The 24,533-nt window shown below is 40.9% G+C and overlaps 2 protein-coding genes across 4 annotated transcripts; one reads left to right on the forward strand and one right to left on the reverse strand.

Annotated features, from left to right (window-relative positions):
• Positions 1–666: 666 nt before the first annotated feature.
• On the reverse strand, positions 667–14,019 carry LOC115780435 (limbin). The gene is made up of 23 exons (XM_030729625.1): positions 13,247–14,019; positions 12,483–12,555; positions 12,037–12,218; positions 11,871–11,927; positions 11,571–11,757; positions 11,370–11,470; positions 11,158–11,223; positions 10,876–11,010; positions 10,585–10,724; positions 10,107–10,431; positions 9,628–9,867; positions 9,273–9,448; positions 8,876–9,035; positions 8,592–8,768; positions 8,171–8,481; positions 7,694–7,868; positions 6,681–6,824; positions 5,478–5,705; positions 5,086–5,300; positions 4,900–4,987; positions 4,595–4,770; positions 1,399–1,500; positions 667–1,171 (listed from the first exon to the last, which is right to left on the reverse strand). Exons 1-23 carry the CDS (start codon positions 13,442–13,444, stop codon positions 820–822), a joined length of 4,008 nt encoding a protein of 1,335 aa, XP_030585485.1. The 5' UTR covers positions 13,445–14,019; the 3' UTR covers positions 667–819.
• On the forward strand, positions 13,988–24,029 carry evc (EvC ciliary complex subunit 1). 3 transcript variants are annotated; one of them, XM_030729626.1, is made up of 20 exons: positions 13,988–14,479; positions 14,585–14,698; positions 16,124–16,210; positions 16,673–16,896; positions 17,012–17,096; positions 17,194–17,292; positions 17,436–17,564; positions 17,661–17,822; positions 17,940–18,156; positions 19,550–19,698; positions 19,828–19,926; positions 20,002–20,214; positions 20,359–20,468; positions 20,592–20,793; positions 20,931–21,155; positions 21,279–21,414; positions 23,057–23,147; positions 23,272–23,398; positions 23,504–23,594; positions 23,682–24,029. In XM_030729626.1, exons 1-20 carry the CDS (start codon positions 14,300–14,302, stop codon positions 23,828–23,830), a joined length of 2,889 nt encoding a protein of 962 aa, XP_030585486.1. In that variant the 5' UTR covers positions 13,988–14,299; the 3' UTR covers positions 23,831–24,029. The 3 variants fall into 3 exon arrangements, with proteins under 3 accessions (XP_030585486.1, XP_030585487.1, XP_030585488.1); XM_030729627.1 differs by having other exon boundaries at positions 13,988–14,439; XM_030729628.1 differs by having other exon boundaries at positions 13,988–14,344.
• Positions 24,030–24,533: the final 504 nt, after the last annotated feature.

Below are 24,533 nucleotides of genomic sequence, written 5' to 3' on the forward strand. Positions count from 1 at the left end.
GGCTGCTATTTTAAGGATGGAGTGAGAGGGGGGGGGATAAAAAAAAAAAAAAAAAAAAAAAAAAACACGATGACGTGGACGCGCAGCTCGGCTCAGGAAAACATTTGGGATCCGCTGCGTTCTGCAGAGCAAATCATCCGTCTCCAAATACCAGCGGGGCGATTAATCTCTCCCTGCTGACAACCGACACACGTTTTTTCCCCCGTGTTTTCCTCTCCCAGTGTTATTTTTCAAACCAAGAATCTGACCTGCAGCCACCAAGTTCATCAAGGGAAATCCCAGGTGTGCGTGTTAATGTAAAACAGGTTCATTTACGGCATATTAACTGCAACCATTAGATGTGAAAAATGTTGTCTGGAAACTTTGTGTTTCTGTTTGTCCAGTGTCGTGAATTTGGACTCTTACACGGATGTTATTAAGTATGAGCTTTTTCATTAGTACACAACTTCAAGGTTTGACTTCGGTCTGTTCTTTTTCCTATAAACTGACTACTGGAAGTGTTGCCTTTTGAGAAGATCTGAACCTGCGCCTTTGGGAAGATGCCAGTTTTAGACAAGGTCGTGACATAATAATAACCTGTTACTCAACCACTCATTTATGACCAGCTTACAAGCAATCTGAATTACTGAGGTGAAAGGGAGAAATAACTGGGAACTTAAGTCAGCTGCCTTTATTAAAAAATAAAACATCAGATGCTACAAACACTTTGAAAAGCACTGGAAACTGTATTTTTATTTTATTTTGAGGGGGATTTGAGCATGATCACATATAAAACAACATTTTCATTAAAGGAAAAAAAATTAAAAGGCCAGACCAAGCTCAAGGTAGGTTTGTTGGGGCCACTGAACCTTTCTTCAAATTGAGGAAATTCCTCTTCCTTTTTCTTTTAGGGACATCCACACTGTCACATGTTTCAGGTAAATCCTGGAACACAAACAACCTTTCCCCGGTTGCGGGGCTTCCCTTTACTGTGTCCACGACTCTCTCTCTTGCACTGTCGCTCTGCAGCTCTTTAACAGGTAACGCTGATTTAAAAACTGGCTGCTGTGCTTTGGTAAAACTGTCCTCCTTTCCCTTCTCCTTACTCAGCAGTGGTGCGGCATCCCCTGGAAGCACAAGACCGGACCTGGGGAGCAGTTTTTCCATCAGACCTTCCCTCTTTTCCTGGAGTCTGTGAGATTTGGAGAACAAAGGAGCTTTTTGTTAGCAGGACTGGAGTATTAAAGTGCTTACCTCATGCGTGTGGTCACCACAGCCAAACCATGCAGTCTGACAGGCGCATTTCACTTCAATTAAGGATCTGTCAGTAATATTTGGTGACCGCTAAACTACAAATTAGCTTTGGCAGTACTGTAATATGGTGGCTGGTAGAAGAACAAAGAAATGTGTTGAACTCACCTCTCTTTATCCACAGAAAAACCTGGCATATTCAGCATATTTTTATGCACCACATCTTCCCTCAGTTTGACAGGAAGGACTCTATTCAGCTCCCCAGCACACCTGGTCAAAAAGTCACCAACAGAATATGAAGCTGTCAGCTGCAGTACAACCTCTGCAGTCAATTGGTTTTAATAAAAAATATCTTGCTATTCACTCACTGTAATAATTCATCAGGTTAAAGGGAGAGTTCTGTGATCTCATATTCAGAGAAAAGGGATTAAATGTTTTATCTCCTTCTTAGTAGGGTACAATATGTTAAGCTGGGGAGTGTAATTAATAAATCCAGATAAGTCCAACTGCAAAGCCTTTAGGAGAATTAGTGTGTTCAAGATTGTCTCCAAAACACGGAGCAGCATTTAGACGGGCAATCTTAATTTTAACAGTAAACAATGCACATCTTCTGGTTTCTCTGTACTTAATATCAGTCAAAATGCAAACTGATCATCGACACAGCTTTGATTAGCTATGCAGCACTTCAGTGAATGAACCACAGTTGCTGATTTTGAAATTTTCACATTTAGACAAGAGTTCAGGCAACATGAGTTTTCTTGTTCACCTAATATCACCTTATTCATCCTAATGTACCTGTGAGGATAACAATGAACTTCTAGCTTCAAAGTATTTCCGTCTTCAAACAGAAGTTGACAGAAATTCTTGCTGAGTCAACATAAAAGTTTGGCTTTGCAACTTTCAGCTGCTCACGTATTACAGCAGACTGATCTGCATATTTGGTTTGGCACAGATTATTATTATTTTTACACTTTTAGAGGGAAATTTTAAAGATTGGTCACTTGGAAACAACTTGAGTGCTTTATATTTGTACTCAAGTTAGAAAAGGCCACTGACGGGACAAGGGAGACATTTGTCCTCAGAATGGCAAACATAACTGCCACATCTTCAAATGCAAGTTCACTGAGTGTATGTGGAAGCAAGGATATTCAGGTTACAGGGGTAAAAAAGAAGAAGAAAAAAAAAAATCACTTATGGCTTTTTGGTTTTTTTGCCAATTTTTGACCCCCCCCCCCGCCCGCAAAAAGGATACGTGGAAGAAAATGGATGGATGGATTATACTTTTTTTTTGGTCATATGACTGCCGTTACAATGGCCAAAATGAGGTCAGAGCATGTGCAAGTAATCCTTATGAGTCAAAAGATCAGACTTCAGACGGTTTGCGTACACTATGATGCCAATGTGAGCATATAATTCTAATATGGTCCTCAGCCTTGGCTCTGAGCACATAAGCTCCACCCATCTGCTGTGTGTATGAGGGGCAGCTGATGGAAAGAGAGCTGGCTTCATGGAAAGATGGTAATAAAGGGAGAAGAGCTGAAAGGGCTTCTTGCAGACAGAGGGGCTGCACTAAGGCCTGGCAGATAAATAAGAGTTATTTTGTAAATCGTACAAAGCTACTGCCCAGGAATAAAAACATGGAGCTGAAAATGAACAGATTAGTCACTTTTAAATATCAAACAATACTGCATACATGAATTCACTTTTGAATAAGATTGAAAACAGCTGTTAAGAATTGGTACACTCTATTCTCCAAACAAAAAGCAGAAACAAAAGAGCTAATGAAAAGAAAAACACATGTCTTGCATATTGTTCCAAACTTTTCACCCCCTTGTCCTTTAGCCAGAAGCTCAGATCCAAAGCATGAGGCATTATTCATCAGTAAAATAATCCAGACTCAGTGGGGTGCAGACAAGACTGTTCCAGTGTATCAGGACAAGAGGGGAAATTAAATGTTGAGTAAAATAATTTATCTGTCCATCTTGGCTCAGGGAAAACAGTTACTTAAATTTAAGACAATGCTCTGTGTTTCAACCGGCTGCTGGGAAAACACACATTTCTTTCTTTTCAAATCAGTAACTTAAGAAAAAAAAATGAATTTCTTAAACCACAGAACTTGAATTGCTGCAACTCTGGCAGTATACTTGCAGCAAAAAAGAAAGACCCATTATCTTTATATTCAAGTTGATCTAGCTTTTCTCTTAACAACAGAGAGAAAAGGAAAATCTAGGACACCGGTGCATGACAAAGGCACGGTTTAGCCTATGTATTTAGGTGGAGATCCAACTTCAAACTGAGGATTTTGCATGATGAGAAGTCATTTCATTAAATTAAGTCATCACTCAATTAAACAAGGAACAATCTTTACAGTTTTGGTAAATGAGCATGACACACATTAAACACTGTGTGGCTGTGGCTGCTTGCCATGTAAATCAGAGTAAGCCAAGAGTCAAACGAAAAACACCACGCTGCAATTTGTCAAATTTAAATGTCCTCAAAGCATTTCATTGCCCAGTGTTGTGGCCCTCATAAATTTGTATGTTTTATCCCTTTGGTGCATGCACATTTGGTTGGTTTCTCCTGAGTCACATCCTCCACTGGCCCTTGTGCCTGACTGGAACAGTATCCCAGCCCCATGTGCCAATCAGACGGCATCTGTAATTAACTCACCTGCTTAAAAGAGCCCCCCCCCAGGCTCTTCGGATGTGTACACACACACACCGTAGGTATCCCTATAAAGCCTGAGCACGTTTGACCTCCAAAGTCCAGCTCATTTGACTAGTGTGATTGCTGTGAACAGTGCCTGGGAACAGTTAAGTACGGCATGCCCTGGCGCAGTATGCATGCAGTGTGATCTTTAACTGTGCCCAGACACGGAACTGCAACAATTCAGTGACGGCTGCCTCCATGAAAAATCGCTGTGTTAAGTAAAGAATAAATCTATAATGCTGGTGGAAAGACAGCGTGTCGCCACATCCAAAAACAATGAAACCAAAAAAGCTCTTCCACTGTGTTTTTATTTGGTTTGTGCTGCGTTTGGTTGAATTGTTTCCAAAACTATTAATTTCACTCATTAAAAGATTACAATTTTGTTTTCAACCATGTCCACCTGGTTGTTTACATTATTTCCCTTCTCCTTAGTGAACTGTAGCTGTGACATTATTCTGTTCAGATATTCTTTCCAGGAACAAGTTACCCCACTGACATATGTACATTTACTGTTATGACACTAGAGTAAAATTCACTCTCATAAGTCAAACACAACTATCTAATATGACTTAACACTGTTCAAATGTGAGGTATGAAACTTTAGACTCTTACAAAAAAAGATTGCTGAGATATAAGCTCTGAACCTGGTTCTTACCCTGGGTGCTCCTGTTCTGCAGACACTGAAACAGGGTGCTGTTTGGGGCAGAGGGCATCGCTGAGTGAAAGGAGTTCACTTTCAGGTAGGGTTGGGAGAAGGAGACGAAGGGCCTCAAGGAGAACCTCAGCAGACACATGACACTGCTTCACCAGCCGAGATGCAAACTCCAGATCCTGTTACAAAGAGCAGTGCAGAGTAACCATAAGTACACATTTTGTCTGCATTACCTGGCACTCATACAAAGTTTCAACAGTTTTTATAACACATATTATCTAAACACTTATCCTGAAATAAACTCAGACCTGGTCACAGTTTGCATACAGCCTCTTGAGCTCCATTTGTTCTTTTAAATCATCCACGGTTTGACCGTTGGCAGTCATGAAGTGAAACCTAAAAACAGAGTTTCCACATTGTAAAATGTAATGGCTTAAATCAACCCCCCCCCAAATCCTCATTGCTCCCTAGGTAACACTAATGTCGCAGCTTACCTCTCAGCCATCAGTGTGATAACCTGCTCACACTTGTAAAGTGCATCCTGAAGGATGGCCACCATCCTGCAATCCATGTGCAGCTGAAACACGCTTTCTTCCTCACCAGAGTCCTCTTGATGGGTTTTACTTGATTTTACACTGAGCTGAGACTTTTGCAGGCCGTCCAACTCTGTCCTTTCCTTCTGAAACTGCTGCTCCGCTTCCTCTAAGCCCTGTGGCAAGAGTCAAAGTAACCCTCAAATAACCATGTCTCAGAAGAAACACAAAAATTGAAGTTAAAAATGAAAAATTTCACAGAATGACACCTTATATGGTTCAACATAAGAGCAGCCCCTGCAACCACGCAATGCTACCACACAGGGAATAACCACGAGTCAGATACTACCTACCAAGCAGTGGATTTGTATACTCTGAGCCATGTGTGGTATCTCCAGATGTTTTCTTTCTTTGAGCTGTTGAATGAGCAGGCTATGGAGGGTAAGCATTGCTCTGGAGGTCTCCAAAACTTTGGTTCGCCTCTCAGCCTTCTGGTAATGGATGGTCACCATTTGCATGGCCAGGCTGTCTGCATGAGAGCGCAGATCATCTTCACTCTCCTGCTTCATCTCTTCCAACACCTGTCATATTTAGAACAGACAATTTTCAGTCACCTGGTATAAACTCAAAACCTTCGCATGTATAATTTTGACGTTAAACTCAAACTGCCTTAAAAAATTATGGCTTCCCTACTCTATGAACTTAATGGATCACTTTGACATGCTGTAAAAATACAGTATAAAGGCCTTTACACACCGGACGCGTAAATTCCATGCAAATGTTTCGTGCGTTAAAAATATTTTTTGGACTCGCCTGTTCTTAATGCAGCCATTCACACCAACTGCGTCATTTCACAGGACGATTTTGCGACATTTATTTTTTCAGATCAAGTTCGATTTTTCTGAGTTTCGTAAGCGAACAAACAAGTCTGACCAATCAGAGCGCTGCATTTAGTAACATGTGAGCTCATAGCTCAAAATGTACTGAATATACAGTGATGTGGGAATAAATGAATGAATGAAGTTTTGAATGAATGAAGTTTGAATGAATGAACAGTAAACCCGTACTATTTTACCTCAGACACACAGCTACATGCTGTTCTGAGTCAGTGAGCTCTCTGATATTATTCTCTGCCTCCTCACATGTGGCCCCAACTCTGCCAAACAACAGCTCAAACTGTCCCACTGACATCCTGAAATATGCGCGAAAGCGGCCGTGATGCAGCTTCAACACCAGGATCAACCATGAAACTCTCCCTGCTGCTGATTTCTTATGAGCTGGATGAACCCAGAATCTCGGTTTCTTCCTTCTCTTGTTTAGAAACATCAGGACCTCATTACATCATCGTTTGATGCCTACTGCATTTTGTTTTTCACCGTGCATTATATTCGCAAAAACGCAAAGCGTCCGGTGTGAATATAGGTTACACGACAGGTTCGCATCCGAAAGATTCGGAATTTCGTGTCGTTTTTTATGCAACGCATCCGGTGTGAAACGGCCTTAACACCAACTAACTTGAAAATCAATATCATCAAGTTTATAGGAAACAGCTTTACCTCGATCATTATACTGCTCTCCATCTCCTTCTCCCTCTCAAATAGTTGAATCCTGTCCTTGAGCCTTTTCTGGAAAAGCAGCAGGTCGGATGTGTCTGTTTTCTCCGTGGCCTCCCTAGTTTTCCCCTTGGATTGCGTATTTGTCTGCAAAAAGCCACAGGATCCAGAAGGTGGTTGGGAAAGAACTCCAAGCTCACAGTTATGATGTGATTAGAAATGAAACCACACTGTGGATCCCTTTTCTAATTTCTGAATAACAATGTGCACTCATCCATCAGCCACACAACTGAGGCTTACAGCCGTGTAGTTTTGCACTGGTGGTAACCATTCTGAATTTCTTATACCCATGAGAAAACATTAAAAGCACCATTATCTCTGGCTGCAGTTTAATGCACATCGGTTTCTTCCTTTGAATCACCTTCAGAATATTATGAGGAGATTCAAAAACAAGGAGGTATTAATGGAAACTGAATAAATGTGGAAAGCTGCTATACAGGTTTCTTTTCAGGGGAAAAAAAAAAATGTCACGAACTGGTTGCAAAAAATGCTTCACTTATCAAAACCAGAAGGTCTGGTGATGAAAGCGAGATGTGCACTTGCTTTTACCACCATATTACATGCCTCCATAAAGTGATGTATGCTTTGATCAGCGTTTCCCAGGGAAATTTAATTCAGAGCACTGCATACAACTCAAGAACTGCAGTGCAAAGAAGCTAAATTGTTTAGCCATACTACTTTAGCTAATGCCTTTTAAAAGAAAAGCAAAGGAGAAATCTCTGACAGCATTGTTGATTTAATTTTAAAATTAGTGGGTGAGGCAGGAAAAAGCTTCTTTTTTCCCCCCCTCCATTCATCCATCCTCTTAACTGCGTATCCAATTCTGGGTAGCTGGAGCTTTTCTTTTTTTTTTTCAAACTATGAAATGGGTGACAGTCAGTACAATATGTAATTCTACACAGTGACTTTTTAAGAGCATATAAAATGAGTTCAGTAACATGTGATTATGTACTCACCATCTGTTTCTCACTCTCCTTCCTCCAAGCTGCCAGGGCAGAGAGAAGTTTAGTTCGGGCGACAGCGTGTGGCATCACCAGACAGCGATCGATCACTGAGAGACATTTCTGAAACTCCAGTTTCATCTTCAGCCTGTCATCTTCAGACTGTGTCAGCTGGGACAAACACAAACACCTAAGACAGAGAGGAAACAAAAAGAGGGACAGATGAACACACCTAGACTCTGTGTGAGACATTTTATGGCTGTTTTGGGACTTCGGTTCTCAAAGAAAATTCTTGGTACCATTAATCCAGTTGGTTCCTGTAGGAGTGAACAGTGTGGCATTTTCCACTGTGGCTGCTTTAAGAATTCCCACCAACTAACATGTCCTAACCTTGTGGAAGCAGTTTGACTTTCTTTCTTTGATTTTCCATCTTCTATTGGGACCACATACACAATCTTTAGTTTCTGAATCCTCTAAAGTTACATCACTGACCTGAAGAAATCTCTGCAGCGTGTCCTGAGTGCCTTCTGCTCTTGCAGCTCTTTCTCCATGGCTTCCTTCAGCGCCTCCCTGGTGCAGCTGAGGATGCGTAGGGCTGCCTTGCCTTCCTGGTGCAGTCTTTCTTGGCCCACCAGGAGAGCACTCGCTCCTTGTCCCAGGGCCTGTCCTGATCCTTCCTCTGGTTCCATCTGCAGCAGGAAGTGCTGCTCTTCTGGAGGCAAGAGCACTAGTACAGCCTGAGTTGCAGAAGGCTGGATGGCTTTGATGTCTGCTATGGCACCCTGGATCACACGCATGGTCACCTAAAGAACAGGTATGGGGTCAAGCTCAATTCACATTTGTGCAATTTCATGTTTGTGTGCCTCACATAAGAACATTCACACACAAAGTGCCTGTAGTGTTAGTGTGGTACCTTGCGGATATCTGCAGCAGCTTCCTCATCCAGGTTGTTGATAAGCTCTGCTAGCTCCAAGCTGTGAGCTGTCAGTAGGTTCTGCCAACAGTGCAGATGCTGCCCTACTTCTATCCTTTGCTCCAGACCCTTGCACATGTTTGACAGATCCTTCTGTCTCTGTTTGTGGACCCTCACCTGGACAAGGTAAGAACCAGGATTTATTTCACGGGGAAATAAATTGCAATGTAGATAATTTTTATATCAATCTATAATGAATATACTTCAATGCATGTTCTGCTCACCATGTCAGATATGAGTTCCCTCCTTTTCTTAATCAGTCCGCAATGCATGGCTCTCCTCTCTTGCTTCAGTGCCTCATCCAGTCTCTGCCGCAGCATCACCAGCTCTTTCTGAGTCTTCTCTTGCAGCTGGTCGATCTGCTCTGCAGGCAGTTTGCTCCCTCTGGTGGAGAAGGCGACAGAGTACCACAAAAAAACCTAAGTGTAGCATAGTGTACTTGTGTTCATAGGTAACAACAAGATTCTTAAATACACAGCAAAATTTATGTCCCTGAATTTGGTACTGTATATTTCACATAATTACCAGACATATTTAATTTTTTTTTTTAAACTATTAAGATGCAGAAAGATTGGTGGGGGTTTTTTGTTGTTTATAGAGCAAACTAAAATTGGCATTAACCCCCTGATGTGAGTGAACCAGGTGTCCAAGTTGCTTGAGGTGGTGGAGAAGGTGTCAGATATCAGGCTGTTGAGGCTGTGGAGGCTGTGCACCAGGAACTTCCTCTGTGCACTGCGTTCAGCTAGCACGTAGCGGAGACTGGCAAGGACTACATCCAGCACTTCCTCTAGCTGATCCTGGGCAAAAAAAAAAGTCATAACATATGAATTCATCACTACTTTCATTCTTTGTTCTTTCATGTTAACATTTCACCACAAATGTAAGTGCATATCATAACACATACAAAAGTTGTTTTTTTTTCTTTAATAGAGCATGACACTCAAATGAGACATTTTCACCAGTTCTGACTGTTCACCTGACAGGTAAAGTATTCATGCTGAAGATTCTTGACTGTGCTCTTCTCCAACTCCCCCATCCTGGTGGCCTCCTCCAGCTCCTCTGAGAAGATCTTGTGCAGCTCCACCCGCCGCCACTCAATGATCTGCCTCTGGACCTTCGCTGAGGCTTCTTCATGACGGACCAACAGGATGCGCTGAAGCTGACTCTGGCTCAACTTGTGCAGCTTCTCCAGGAGGACACTACACTGAAGAAGCTCCTGGTAACATTAAAAAAAATAAGTTTAAGGTTTGGTATTTTATCGTCATTTCCTGAAACAGCTGTTGTGTCATTGCCATAGTTGTTTGAGGATTACATTTTTTGTCAGCTGGGCCAACCCAACCCCAAGCAACACCTGGCATGAGCCGCTGCTTTTTCTGTAATCCTGATAAAAGACTTTTGTAACAGAAAACAAACCTTCTTGGCAGAGTTAACAATGCAAAAGCACATTATTACTACCTGTCGTTCTGCATGTTGACATAGCAGCTCAGCCTGGGCCTTCTCAGCTGCCTGTCTGCGGTGCTCTGCTTCCATTTCTTCCCTAGTCTCCAAGTTACACTGACCAGCCAAGGCAGCCATGCGAGCCCCTCGCTCCTCCTTGAGGCGTCCCTCCATGCCCAGTAGCTGTCCGTGGAGCACACTAAGCAGCCTCTGCTGCGCTTGAGGGCTGGCCTGGCCCTGAGATTGAAGGCTGGCAAGCAAGGAGGACATCACGTCCTTGTAAATCTGGATCCGGACGGCCTCCAGGTTATTGGTGGTATGAAGCAATGAAGACATTTCAAGACTGGACAGATAAAATATACAATAAGCAGGATAAGGTGGTATGCCACAGGTACTGATTTTTATATTCATTTGCACATCCGCTCATTTTTGTCTTTTGTTGCTAACTGGTGTTGGCATCAATGTAAGTGAACCCTTACTGGCCTGATCTACTCACTTTTCCAAAGCCTGGTACATGTTCTGTGGCTCCTCCAGAACCATGATGTCCACCATCTTGTCTTCAAATGTTGCCTCCTCTTTGACGGCCTCACTGAGGTTGCAGTCTGCAAACTCAGCATCTGAATCACTTCTGTTTCTCTGAGGCAAAACAAATACCATACAGCTAAACGAACAAGAAAAATTCAAACAAACAAACAAAAAAATTATACTGACAATAATAACCAATAAGAATTGTTATTGCAACTAAATATAAGTTTATCATTAGGATTAAAGGATGAACTTGTGATACCCTTTGCTGAAGAAGGCTCAGTCTAGTTCTGAGACCTATCAAGTTTATGGCCAGAAACACCAGCAACAGCAGCACCATAGTGACAAAGAACCCAACAACAAATCCAGCAAAATGAACACCGTGGTTAGGATAAATCTGGAAAGGTGGACAAATACATCACATTTACAATTAAGCCATTTTTATGAACACAATAAATTAAACACTGAAAAGATTACAACAACAAACATGTGGTACTAAGTGCTGTAGATTTTGTTTCCAGTTAAGGCGCTCTCCCAAACTCACCCTGTCTGTGGAATTCACCCTCAGGGTTAGATTAGCTGTTAATGGGCCGAACATGCTGACATCATTCTGTGGAGTCAAGAAAACAACAGCCAGGCTAACAAGGCTGGAAATGACCTTATTATCCTGCAAATTAGAAACTAGAAATTTTTTGGCTTGACATAGTTGCCAATTAACAAGATTGATCACCAAGTTAAAACAAGTAGGAAAAATACCTGTGAGGCATTAGAGAAGGTGAGAAAAGCTGGAAGGTCAAGGACTTCGCTCTTATGACTCCTTACGTGAGCAGTATAATTGACAACAATTTGAGATCCAGCTAAGTGAGCAAAATAAACACGTCATCAACTGCTAAAACAACATGTAGACATATTCAGGTTAAAAATAATCTTTTTAAACATTCTGATTCCCAGACATACCCAACAATGAATCAATGGCAAACGTTTGGTAGCCTCTTTCCACGACCCGGCCTTCAGATTTTAGAGGTACGATTCCTGAAATGGAGTCCCGGATAGCCACTTGAGATAGGTTGGTGCCACCCACGGGCCCCACATTGTGAATCAGCAGGAAGAATGTCAACTGAGGGGGATCAGTGTCCAGCTTCACCTAAGTCCCACATGATTGAAAATTAAAGTTATGGCAGATTAATTAAGCAAAATAACAGCATTAAATGTGCATATATCTAATGGTTTTAAATTCTTCCCATATTACTGATGTACCTGTGCACACTTGTGAAATTTTACCCCAAATGCGGATGGAGGCACCACACTCTGAACCTGCAGGATGAATAAAAACATGATATATTTAGTTACTTCCAACACAATAATCCTTTTATTAGCTGGTATTTCTTTGGAACAGTTTAGTAATAATCACTTAAAAACACACCTGAGGCAGTGAGAGGCCCAGGTCGTATCTGGTGAGGGTGCTCCTGCTGTTCCTGAGGTGCAAGACATTTGATAGATATGGAAATGAGGAGTAAAAAGAGTGCCCCCATGGACCAGCAGGAGCTGAAGAAGAGAGGGGGCTCCTCTCGAAAAATGCCTCAGCCCCACTGATTTCCATTGCACCTGTCAGGTAAATGTATATACAATGTGCTTGATGAGCTTGAAGAAAACAGTTGCAAAAGCTGAAACAGAACCTGTGTACTTCCCAAGGAAAATTATTATAGGTTTCATTATAGAAATTTACACTAACAGGTACAGCACAAGTAGGAAAAAGAAAATCACAACTGGACATTATTTTTCACATGAAGTAATATACAACTTAATCAACATATTATTTCATTATTTTAAAGTTATTTTTTGTGTTATTGCGTAAGAGTAAGCACAAACCATCCATCCTAAGTAATGTGTCTGCTGGTTTTATGCCTGGGTCATGTTGTATTGCATCCATAGTGGGAAAGGCCTGATGGGAAAAGAGGATTCAGTTTTACCATTTATTCTCTAATATATAATTAACTATTTATAGTTGTGGTCATACACTCATCATAGGCAGAATGTCATGGTAATTTGGGGCTTTTAATGATGTCTTTTAACTGTTCTTTTTCCAGGGTGGAATGATTGCACAGCATACATCAGGGATCCTCAAATCCAGGCCTGGAGGTCCGTTGTCCTGCAGGTTTTAGATGTGTCCCTGATCCAACACACCTGAATCAAATGGCTGAATTACCTCCTCAGTATGCAGACAAGTTCTCCAGAGTCCTGCTAATGACTCAAGTGTGTTGAAGCAGAGACACATCTAAAACCTGCAGGACACCGGACCTCGAGGCCTGGATTTGAGGATCTCTGGCATACATCTTTAATTCATGCCCATGATGAGTGTAAACTTCGGACCACAAGTGTGACCACAAGAATTAAATATGAAGGATCTGTTTCATTGTTTACACATGATGTGAATCAAAATACTAGTTGCTAAATTTAAGGTTATAGGTGACAGCTAAATAAACAATTTCACTGTAAATCTCAAGAACAGGGGTCAAAATAGAGGCATGTGGTGTATAGCTGTAGTAAATATTCCGACAACACCATTAAAAACAGAGATTGAACCAAAAGAAAAAAGTTCAGGCACTATTGATTTTTACAATTGAGTTACTCACCCTACGTTTCTCAGAGCAAGAAGCGGTGCCGTTATAATAAGGCTGGCGTCCAGCTGTGTCCTCCAACACACAGGCGCGCGGCGTTACGTCGGGACAGCAACATAAATATAAAGAGGCTGGATAAAAATACGGAACCTGGATATTCAAGAAATATATACATATTGCGACCGTCGCCACGGTAAAGTGTACCCGAAGCATTCGTGACTTGGTATGCTACCACCGATGGGAGCCGCTAGCTAACTGTCTGCATTGCACTGTGCAGGGCGACGAAAACATTTCTTTAGCCTTTCTCGAGAAACACCAAATCTAACAGCGTCTCTGGTGCTCAACGACATCTTCCTTGAATTTTAACATGTATAAGAGAAACGGAGCGTGCCATTTCAACGATTTATAGGTCTAAACAAAGACAAGCTACATAATCACAAAGACAAGCTACATAATCGGAAAAAAAAAAAAAAACTTCGGAAAACATCTCCAAAACTTGGGAAGAACGCCTCAACTCCAAGACAGTCAACAAAAACAGATTACACCAGTTAGTTTCCGGTTCTTCATTTCAAAATAAAAGAACATATGCCGCCTGAAATTAAGAACGCTTTTATATTGAATGAAAAAAAATACATATGCTAAGAAACAATACGTTTTATTGGAATTTTTTCTCTTCATTTTGTCGGTGTGGTTATAGGCACTGACGTCCTCATTTTTCAGCACAGACAATTCACCGTGCTTTAATATTGAAAGCAAATCTATTTAATTTCCGACCTAGCTACTCAGGTGACTTGCCTACTCTCAAAATCTTACTCGAGCCAAAACTTTTTTAGTTTGTCGCTTTAGCTAAAAGTTTTTACTGAGATAGGTTGCTAAATTTCAAAAGCGTATATGTTTTTAAAGAAACACGAAAATCTTTAAAATCAAACTCGAGCAGAAAGGTTTACCGTAGAAAGCCAGAAGATGGTAGAGATTCGTTTTTTTCTAGCTAGCGCCAGACGTTACCGTTTACTGGAGGAGTCCTACAAAATTCTTCATAATTTTTCTACAGTTTGAAGTCGGTGAGAGATGTCAGAGAGGGAAGTGATAGCGGAATGCACCACCGATGTTTTGGTCAGTTTCGCCGAGTCGCTGCATGTATACACAGGGCTGCTGACAGTGGCTACAGTGTGCGGAGGGCTGTCGGGAATATTAGCTGCTGCTCTTTTGTACGTTTTCTGTCTGAAGCCTTTGCTGTTGACGAGACAAGTAGGCACAACTGGCCTCTTCCACATTTCGCTCAAGCAATTTTATTGATTCCTTACACTTTCTATTTCATATTTGAGATTCTTTCCCACTTCTGTATCCCATTAGGGTTACAATGCAAGGAGGCTGCTTGAACCTGATGATGCGGAGTTAGACAACAACCAAAGTGACTGTGTCAGTAACAGCAAGAAGGAGGCTCGAAGTGGCACCACTAATGACAAAGTATTACTCTAACACCCAAATACTGAAAGTTAGTCTTGTTTTGCAGGGGTACATAAATAAGCTAAATACATCTGGTCTATGCTAACGTCCGATATATTTAAATAGGATGAGGTGAAATAGGTAAACTGATAGTTGTGGTCAGAGATTTGCAGACACTCCTCATGGGCATGAATGTCATGGTAATTTGGGATTTTTAATCATTTCTTTGAACTGTTCTTTTTCCAGAGTGGAATGATTGTACAGCATACATCTTTAATGACTTTAAAAAACAGGAATTGAAAAGTTTTAATTTATTTCGTATTTTTTTCTGTTCCACACAGGGTCAAAAGTACCTACAGATTCAAATATATACATACACTGGTTCATTTAAATTGGTTGGTTTCCTGGCAGTGGCCCGGCTTTTAAGCGTAGTCTACAAATTTTCAGTGGGCTTGAGGTCAGGGCTTTGGGAAGGCCATTTCAGAAGCTTAATATTAGCCTGTTTTATCCATTCTAAAACCAGTTTTGATGTGTGTTTGGGATCATTGTCCTGGTGGAGCAGCCAATTGTGTCCACGTTTTAACCATCTTGCTGTTGATTTGAGGTGAAGTTGATAAATTTGGAGTTAATGCTCATTCTTTATTATTTCATCCAATCTGTGCAATGTACCAGTACCATTGGCAGCAAAACAGCCCCAGAGCATGATGATGCCACCATGCTTGACAGTTGGTACAGTGTTCTTAGGTCTGAAAGCCTCACCTTTACTCCTCCGAGCATACCTCTTGACACTGTGCCCAAGTAGCTCAATCTTTGTCTCATCTGACCATAAAAATTTTCTCCAGAAGGCATTTAGCCTGCCTATGTGGGCAGCTGCAAATTTCAGTTGAGCTTGAAGGTGTCATTTTATAGCAGGGGCTTCTTTCTTGGTCTGTGGACAGTGATGCTGGTGTTCCAGCAGTTTCCAGTTCATGGCAGGCTTGAGTCTTGGTGATTCCTAGGTTGTTCCTGAATGTCCTAAACAGTCCTAACCAAAACTTCTTCCAATGAGTGCTGACAAACAAATCCATTTTATGTTGTCAGGGAGAAACTACCAGTTGTAGTTGTCAACCATGATCACTAATGAGAAGTTAACAGACCTTGGCCTTGGCAAGTTAAAAAAGCATTGCAGAACTGTCAGCACCACTTATTAAAATATTATCTTATTAAAAGTGAGTGTGTGTAAATATTTGAACCTGTATGTATAATTTTGACTTTGTGTAGATCAGAAAAAAAATCTAAAATAAATTCAAATCTGTGCACCCCAAATTACCATGACATTCATGCCCATGATGAGTGTATGTAAACTTCTGACCACAACTGTATATACATAAACTTTATTCAATGTCACAAAAATATTAATATTTAATACATGACTTCTCTTTAATCTTTTGTTTACTTACTGACCAGGAGAAGAAGCAGCCACCCATGAACAGTGATGTGGCTGCATTTGCATCCAGAGCAAAAGTGGTTTATCCCATCAACCAGAAATACAGAGTAAGTCCACCGTCTCTATAGCATATGGCAGAATTCCACATTCACAACTGCGTTTTATTTCAAATGTGCTAGTTTTGCCTTTTTTTGCCAGTTCTTTTTTAAAGCACAAATATCAGTAGAGTGTGAATCATTTTACATATGGAGATAAATTCACATGAGTGAGCAACACTGCAGCTGAAAGAAATCTGCAAAATATACCCACAGTACTGTTAAGTGCAAGTGATTGAAGAGTATTAAACATTAAACCGGATGAAACTAATTGATGGATATTTGGATTTGACTAACATATACTAGTAAGTAATAAATAAATAATGTAATCTTTCATTAACTACAATATGCACAATGCTAGTAAGAAACACAATTCATATCAACTATATGTATGTGTGGTGTTTTACAGTGACAAGTCTGACACAAGGCCAAGTTGGCTACCGATTGCACTATATTTTTTACTGTACCTGTCAGCCTTTAGCAGATGGAGCGTCCAATCCGTCTCTACATGAGCACTCAAAGTTGCCAGCGATGCCTAATGAGGAGTCATCCTCCTCCATGGACGGAGAGTCTCTGAGCCAAGAGCAGGACAACGATGACAGCAGTCAGTTTATCTCCTCCTCGCTGGTCCCCAAGAGTCTACAGAACCAGAGTTTTAACAGGGTTTCCCACTATCCCCACACACTGACACAAACAGGGTAAGAAACTGTGTTCTGTAAACTCCAAGATCCCCCCCACACACACACACACATTTCAACCACCCAGTAATCATGCACAGATCCAAGCAATAACACTCATCTGTTGTTTCTGCAGTTTTGAAGGTAGGATCAGCCTTTACTGTTTGGCCCTGCAGGATATACAACAACACTGCTCTCAGCTTCAAGACGAAAAATATCTGGTGTGCATTTGTCATCTGTCTTATGTACTGCATCTCCTGTCGATATTCAATAAAGAATGTCAACATGCTAATATTTTTTGTTTACTTCATACGTTAGATTTTTCTACAGATGGTGAAAATAATATTCAACTCTCGGTTTCCAAAAGACAAAAATGATGCTTACTTTTCCAAAAATATTCTTCAGATACAAGAAAAAGTAAGTGTTTATGACTTTTTTTATAAATAAATATAGTAAGTGTAGAATACATTTTAATGCCCATCTCAGTTTTCTGTATTTAGAAAGACTGGGCTTTAAAATTGTAAACATTAGGATCAGTAAATTATCATTTATCGTTTAAGGAACTGAATGAGCTGAGGAAACAGTTGCCTACAGGCCAAACTGTCAGTGACAAGAGTCACGATGCTCCATGCACATTGGAGGAAATTGAGAGAACTCAGAAAGATCTCCTTGAACGTGGCCTTCAGATGGTACAAGTCAAGAGAAACAACTGTTTCACATCTGTTAGATTCCCTCTCTTTAGACTGTCCTGTCCTGAATAAATAATTAATCATTTTTCTTCGTAGGCCAAAAGTTTCAGCAAGCAGGTGGAGGACTTGTGCTGGCATCTGCTGAAGAAGTCCAGCTTTTTCTCTCCAGATGAAGCTCAGAATGTGATTCTGTCTCTGATTCAGACACTTCTGTCAGCAGAGAAGCATCTGCTGAACGTTCAAGAAGGAGATCTAAAGGTAATCTAATCCTCATTTTGTGTAAGATTTATTTTGAGTCTCATCACTTTTGTCATTATTTGAGCATCTGGATGCGCTACTTACTAATGAATATGTCTGTTATTATCTATTTCTTAGAGAACACAACAGAAGTTGTTGTGGTGGGAGGAGTTGACGGGGCTTATTCAATCCCAGCCTGCCTTGCTAAGGCAGGAGGTGACGCTGAGGCAGGGCTTGATAGCCACAACTCTGGAACAGTTGACAAGTGATGACGTCTTGAAATTTAACCACATGGAAAAGATACTTTCAAAAATTCAGGCTACACTGATTGAAGGCCTTCAACAGTGCACTGAAGGTAAGATGAATAAACTGGAATTGTTTTAGTAAGTTTTATTTACATAGCATATTTCAAGATAAAAATGACAAGGTGCTTCACATCAAATAAAAACAAATAGACAATAAGAAAAAATAAAAGGCTACCCAAATAGCAGTTTAAAAAGATGAATCTTCAGCTGCATCTTGAATGAGTCTGTAGACTGGAAGGGAGAAGGGTCTTGTCACCTTTAGTTTTAAGTCTAGATTTGAGGATGGACAATAAATCAGAAGACCTGAGAGTCCTGGTGACATATGGCTACAAAAGTTCACTGATGTAGGTATGTGTTTTGCCATGCAAAGGCCTAAAGGTGAAAACGACAACTTTGAAGTGAATTCTAAATTTAGTAGGGAGCCAGTGCAGTGAGATCAGTGGAGGTGTCACATGAGAGCATTTGGAGGAGCTGGTAAGGAGCCTAGCAGCAGCAGGAGGTTTTACTGAGGCAGATAAGAGTGAATTGCAATGGTCCAGGTGAGATGAAATAAAAGCATGAATAACAATCTCCATCTCAGATTTAGAAATAATAGAACAAAGTTTGCTAATATTTCTCAGCTGATGGAAACAAGAACGAACCAAACTCCTAACATGCAAATCCAATGATGGGTCCCCATCAAAGAGATGGGCCTAAAACTGCTAAATGCTGAGGATATAGATTATGATTTAAGTAAGTTTTAGTTGAATCTCATGAAATGATTATGTGGTTCTATCAAATCAGAGATGTTTGTTACTTGAGGCATAAACTACTAAAGTGGAAAATGGGAAAAAAATAATGTAATGATACTTTTCCAAAGATTGACCAAATGTGTGTGGAGTCAACTTCTAATATACTCGAATGATTTCTAGAGACAAATGGAAACCTATAACATCTAACCTACTTTTTAAATTTAAGTGATGTACTCTCTCAAAATAGGCCATTTTCTGGGAATCCGCTTTAGCTTCTTAAATAAGGTCAAGTTCTTTCAGGACAGCACAGACTATCATATCTATTAATGCATCACAGACTCTCAGCCTCTTTCTGCATAACCCTTACTTTTGTCCTAGACAACAAACATAGGATAATGCTGTTTAGATGTAAACTGTGGCTACAGCTGTCAAGCAAGGAATGTTTTCTTTTTGGACTTATTTTCACTTTTATTTCCATTTGTGCTTGGGCTTTTATTAATTGTAAGAAACCTATGCAGTCTTGTGACATTTGTCTGTTGGAGGTAATCTATCACAACTACTCATTTATTACAACATGTGAAGCATATTATTTAACTTTTACTCTGTATTCAGCAAACTATCTTTACAGTGCAATATAGAAAAAAAAATGCATCTTATCTTGGTAATTCTCAACTGGACAGATTCACCAAAAGGTTCAGCCTCTATGTTGCAGATTGCATGAGAAAGACAAATGAGCTGGTGAGTGAGAAGTGCAGCCGAAAGGAGTCAAAGAGGAAGAAGCTTCAGAGGAGTCAGAGCAAGGAGAAGAGTCGTGCCTTAGAACTGAGACAGAGCCCCAGTGACCTACAGGAGCTCACCAAGGTCAGCTCCAACACCCGATTATCTGTTGATACTTGAGGATTTTCCCTCTTGTCTGTTTTAGTGACAGTAGATCCATATCTAGGAAAAAGGGCAAATGGAAATTTATGTTCCCGCTTATGTTTCCTTCAGGTATATCAGGAGTTGCTGATGAAGCACAGGCAACAGATTTGTGACTTGGAGCAGCAGCAGGACAATAGGGTGGCTGACGCCCTCTGTGACCTTTGGAAGGTAAATGATTGAATGCCAAATTCTGTGTGCTTACAAAACCTGCCTCTTTTTCTTATGTGATTTCTGTATCTTCAGAAACTTCGTACCTCTTGGTCAAAAAGGCTCGGGGATCTGGCAAAGGATGTTTTTCTCACCTCTGTTCCTGCTCAGACGAAGCTCTCTGCTGAACACTGTGAGAAACTGTGGCTGGATCTGGAGCAGGAGCTGTCTGCTCAGCTGCAGCAGGCGGCGTGCACTACCAAGCAGCAACTGGAGGACATTAGGGCTGAGCTAGATAAAGATGAACAGGTAGAAAACACACAGTGAATCGGCTTCATTGTATCAAATTGATTGGGGTTTGTTTTTTGCCTGTATTTTATTACATGATCTAATGACATGAGCATTTTACAAGATTGCTTTTCAGTGTCTCAGACTGAGTTTCTCTTTGTGTAGGTATGGAGTGAAAGGATTGCTTTAGGGCGGGCCTGTCTGCAACATCTGAGTGAACAACAGATGAAGATCATCCGAATCATGGTAGCCAGACAGAGCCACACACTCAACAGGTAAAATCATAAAAAAAAAATATTTATGGCATATTGAGTGTATAAAAAAAGTTTGATTTGCACTGTGGTCAGATCCACTTATATGAGTTAATAGAAAGTAATGGAATATAATATTTCTCTTAGTGAAATGGGGACGCTTATTGAGAAGAAACATGAGCACTTTCTGCTGGTGGTGCAGAGGTACTTTGTGGTCAGGCACTTCTGTCTGCACATGCTGAAAGAGATGAGGCTGTCCAAGCTGAAGGCGCTGTCTCAGACTGATTTCAGAGCTCTGTTAATGGGAGATCCCAGTAAAAGCCAGCCCTGTGTTAATTCAGCTCTCAAGGTGGGGAAAATGTACACGTACAAATACAGTATTATTTATTTTGTGGTATAGTAATACTTAGTTTCTTATTTCAGTAAATTTACCCTCAGTGAGGATAACACATCATATTGACCACTGTTGTCTGCTAACAATCACAGAATAGCAGTGCCAGCCTAGCAGAGAGACATCTGGGCCCAGAGAGCCAGCTGTTGGTGAACAGCTTCCAGCAGGAGTTCCTGTCTGAACTGGAAACAGGAACAGAGCTTCTTCAGAGCCACGCACAGCTGGTGCTAGGCAACGCCCTAAGCCACGCCATTCAGCAAATGATGAAAGCCCCGCCCACAGAGTCACAGACCTCTCCTAAACAAGAGGATAGCTTGAAGGTAACATCTGGGTTACAGTTAATTCATTTAGATTATTTTTTGTAAGTGCTTAATAAATTAAGAATCAGCTTCCAGTGGTCAGTTTTCCATACACTGCAGGCTATAACCTTTTTGTTCCGCTAGCACCACCTGACTGAAGCTGCTGCAGAGAGCGTTTACTTGACCAAAGATTCTCTTACTTCACTGGTCCAAAGCTACTATTCCCACCTACAGGATATTACCAGACAACTGCGCCAGGATGAGTCAAGCATAAACCAGGGTGAGATGACAGAATATTTAAAAATCTTGAAGGACCTTTTTCTAATTTGTTGAACGTTATCATTTTTGTTATATTTGTGCTTTATTTTGAATTACCATGGGAGTAAAGATTCTCCTGGACCTGTTTTTATGCTTTTGTCATAGACGCTCACTGGCCACTTCATTAGTTACACCTTGATAGTACTGGGTTGGATCCCCTTTTACATTCAGAACTGCCGTCATTCTTCGTGACACAGATTCAACAAGGTGCTGGAAACATTCCTCAGAGATTTTGGCCCATATTGACATGATAGCATCACACAGTTACTGCAGATTTGTCTGCTGCACACTGGTGACAGTGGAGACCATTTGAGTACAGTGAAATCATTGTCATGGTTAAGAAACCAGTTTGAGATGGTTTGAGTTTTGTGATATGATGTGTTATCCTGCTGGAAGCAGTCATCAGAAGATGGGTACACGGTGGTCTCAAAGGGATGGACATGGTCAGCAGCAATACTCAGGTAGGCTGTAGCAATTAAATGATGCTCAGTTGGTGTTAAGGGGCCCAAAGTGTACCGAGAAGATATCCTGCACACCATTACACCACCACCACCAGTCTGCTGATACAAAGCAGGATGGGTCCGTGCTTTCATGTCATTTTATGCCAAATTCTGACCCTTCCAATCGAATGTCACAGCAGAACTCGAGATTCATCAGACTGGGCAGCGTTTTTTTTTCTTTCCTCCAATCTTCTCGTCCAGTTTTCGTGAACCTGTGTGAACTTTAGCCTCAGTTTCCTGTTCGTAGTTGGCAGGAATGACACCTGGTGTGGTCTTCTGCTACTGTAACCCTTCTGCTTCAAGTTTCGATATGTCATGCATTCAGAGATGCTCTTCTGTACACCTTGTTTGTTTCAAGTGTTTTTGTTTTGGTTTTTTTTTGCTCAAAGCAGTCTGGCTGTTCTCCTCTGACCTCTGGGCATTTTCTCCCAGAGAACAGCTGCTTAGTGGATATTTTCTCTTTTTCACATCTTTCTACATCTTTCAATCCTAGAGTTGGTTGTGTGGGAAAATCCCATTAGATCAGCAGTTTCTGAAATACTCAGACCAGCCTGTCTGGCACCAATGACCACGTCATGTACAAAGTTAATCATATTAAACATGGCCAGAGTTTCAAATAACACATTCAGCATGTGTTCAAGTATTAACTGTGAGCCAAAGCTCAGGATTCAGACACTTTTTTCTATTCTTGGCTCTGTGTGATATTGAATTGAGTAGATATTGCTAATATGGCTGTGAGCACTTGGTGTCTGCTAAGAGTTGTGATAGTGCAGGGTTGAAATGAACTGTTAACAGATGATTCTCTGCTGGACAGATGTGTTGTAATTGCTTGAGGAATAAAGGTTTACCTGTAAGGAGAGAGAGGGACCTAAATTGAAAGCCCACCAAGTCCCAGTATAAGAAACATAAAGCTTATTTTGAACTGTCAGTCATGTAAAGCAGCATGAGTAAAGTCAGAGAATAAAAATATAGAGCTAGAAAGACGCATGCTAGGTTCCAGCAGTCTGCATAAAATGGCAATTTTTACATTTAAATTTGTAAATCATCTTTTAGTTAGACAGAAAATCCACTTTACTTAACTTTATTCTTATAAACATCTTTCAGAGGTGAATGAGAGGCAAGAGAACAGCAGAGCTTTGCTGAGAGAGCTGATGAACTGGGGCAAGAAACCCGGATCTGCTGAATTTCAACAGAGGTACATTATGCTGGCAGAGCTGGTCATTTTTGGGGGGGGCTATCCATGTAATTTTTTAGAATAAAGGAACATAATTTGCCATTTCTTTCTTTCTTTCTTTTTTTTTTTCCCCCAAACGTATTAGGGTTGAGCTTCACAAAAGGAAGGTGCTGGAGCAATATGACCTGGATCAGGAGATGAGTTATGAGCAGCTGAGGCAAAAGAAAATAGCGCAGGATCAAACCATGCAAAGGCTCAAAAAACAGTTAGTGGTTAGTATACTTCATGTGTACTGTACTTCTTGATGGTAGGTGCATGAATAGATTTACAATCCCTACAGTTGTCTTCTGTAAACATTGTGATGCTTTGTCCATTAGGAGGCAGAAGAAAGCTTCATAACTGAGCTTGCAGCTTTGGCCCGGATTTCTGTCCACAGTCCTGAGCACAGCAGTGACGAGGACGACATTGGTACACACCCTTACCCCAGACAATAAAAATGTTTATATTGCCATTACACTGTTTCATGTCCTTTTTAATGTGTTTTTATTTAAACAGGTGATCGAAGTGCCCCAGTACTGGACCTGCTGGCCCTGAATCCAGCATTAGATCCAGCCTTGAACCCTTCACTCACCCCGACTATGGCAGCACCAGTGAAGAAATCTAAACCAGAGAAGGAAAGAAAACAAGAATCTCACCAGAGTTGAAATCCTACCATAACATTTACATTCAGTATTCTTGCAGTAATAGTCTGTAAAAGGTTGACTCCTTTTTTATAGTCTGCCTCTTTTAAAGCCACAGTGCCTCTGTTGATACTAGTGTTGTTACCATGTTGTCAAATCAGATTTTACATACTGCTGAAATGTTTCCTTCAGTTTGTCTGTATTTTTTAAATGTGTAATAAAATAACTCCTTGAATGTGTTGACTTTTGTCTTTCTATCATGCCCGGCTACAAGAACTGCCACTCAACAGGCCTGACAGTAATACATTACTGCCTACACCCACGCTGCCTTTCATACCACTGCTCGTTCACTGTATTGATTCCTGAGTACATGGGATGATGGATGCTGTTCTAGTGAGTTGGATGAATTAGAGATGTCCATTCTCATTGTAGCAGAGTGCTACTACTCAGCGATGAAAGCCTTGCATCTCTCTTGGTCTAATGGGGTTTTAAGTACAACCCTTTATGGATGATAATGCAGAGTAATGGTGAAAAGTCTGGGAGGGCTGAAGTCTGCCAGACACTTTAGTGTGTGCACAGCAATCTAGCAGGCAATTTAGCCTCCACCTTATGGTTCACTGTCGGTTTAAAGTTGAAGGAGTGTCAATTAGCAAACATCAATTTTTAATCTGCCCTTTATTTTCATGCTCAGTTTGCACACAACCAATTATTGCCATGGCAGCCTGAG

Source organism: Archocentrus centrarchus, chromosome 5 (assembly GCF_007364275.1).
Source record: "Archocentrus centrarchus isolate MPI-CPG fArcCen1 chromosome 5, fArcCen1, whole genome shotgun sequence".
NCBI classification, from domain to species: domain Eukaryota; kingdom Metazoa; phylum Chordata; class Actinopteri; order Cichliformes; family Cichlidae; genus Archocentrus; species Archocentrus centrarchus.

Coding starts and splice junctions, on each gene's coding strand:
- evc (XM_030729626.1), top strand. CDS start 14,300: ATGTCAGAGAGGGAAGTGATAGCGGAATGCACCACCGATGTTTTGGTC. Junction 17,565..17,660: donor TTGAACGTGGCCTTCAGATG/GTACAAGTCAAG, acceptor TTTTCTTCGTAG/GCCAAAAGTTTCAGCAAGCA. Junction 20,794..20,930: donor GTGTTAATTCAGCTCTCAAG/GTGGGGAAAATG, acceptor TAACAATCACAG/AATAGCAGTGCCAGCCTAGC.
- LOC115780435 (XM_030729625.1), bottom strand. CDS start 13,444: ATGCTTCGGGTACACTTTACCGTGGCGACGGTCGCAATATGTATATAT. Junction 11,011..11,157: donor GGGTGAATTCCACAGACAGG/GTGAGTTTGGGA, acceptor CCACCTTTCCAG/ATTTATCCTAACCACGGTGT. Junction 10,725..10,875: donor TGAGCCTTCTTCAGCAAAGG/GTATCACAAGTT, acceptor GTTTTGCCTCAG/AGAAACAGAAGTGATTCAGA.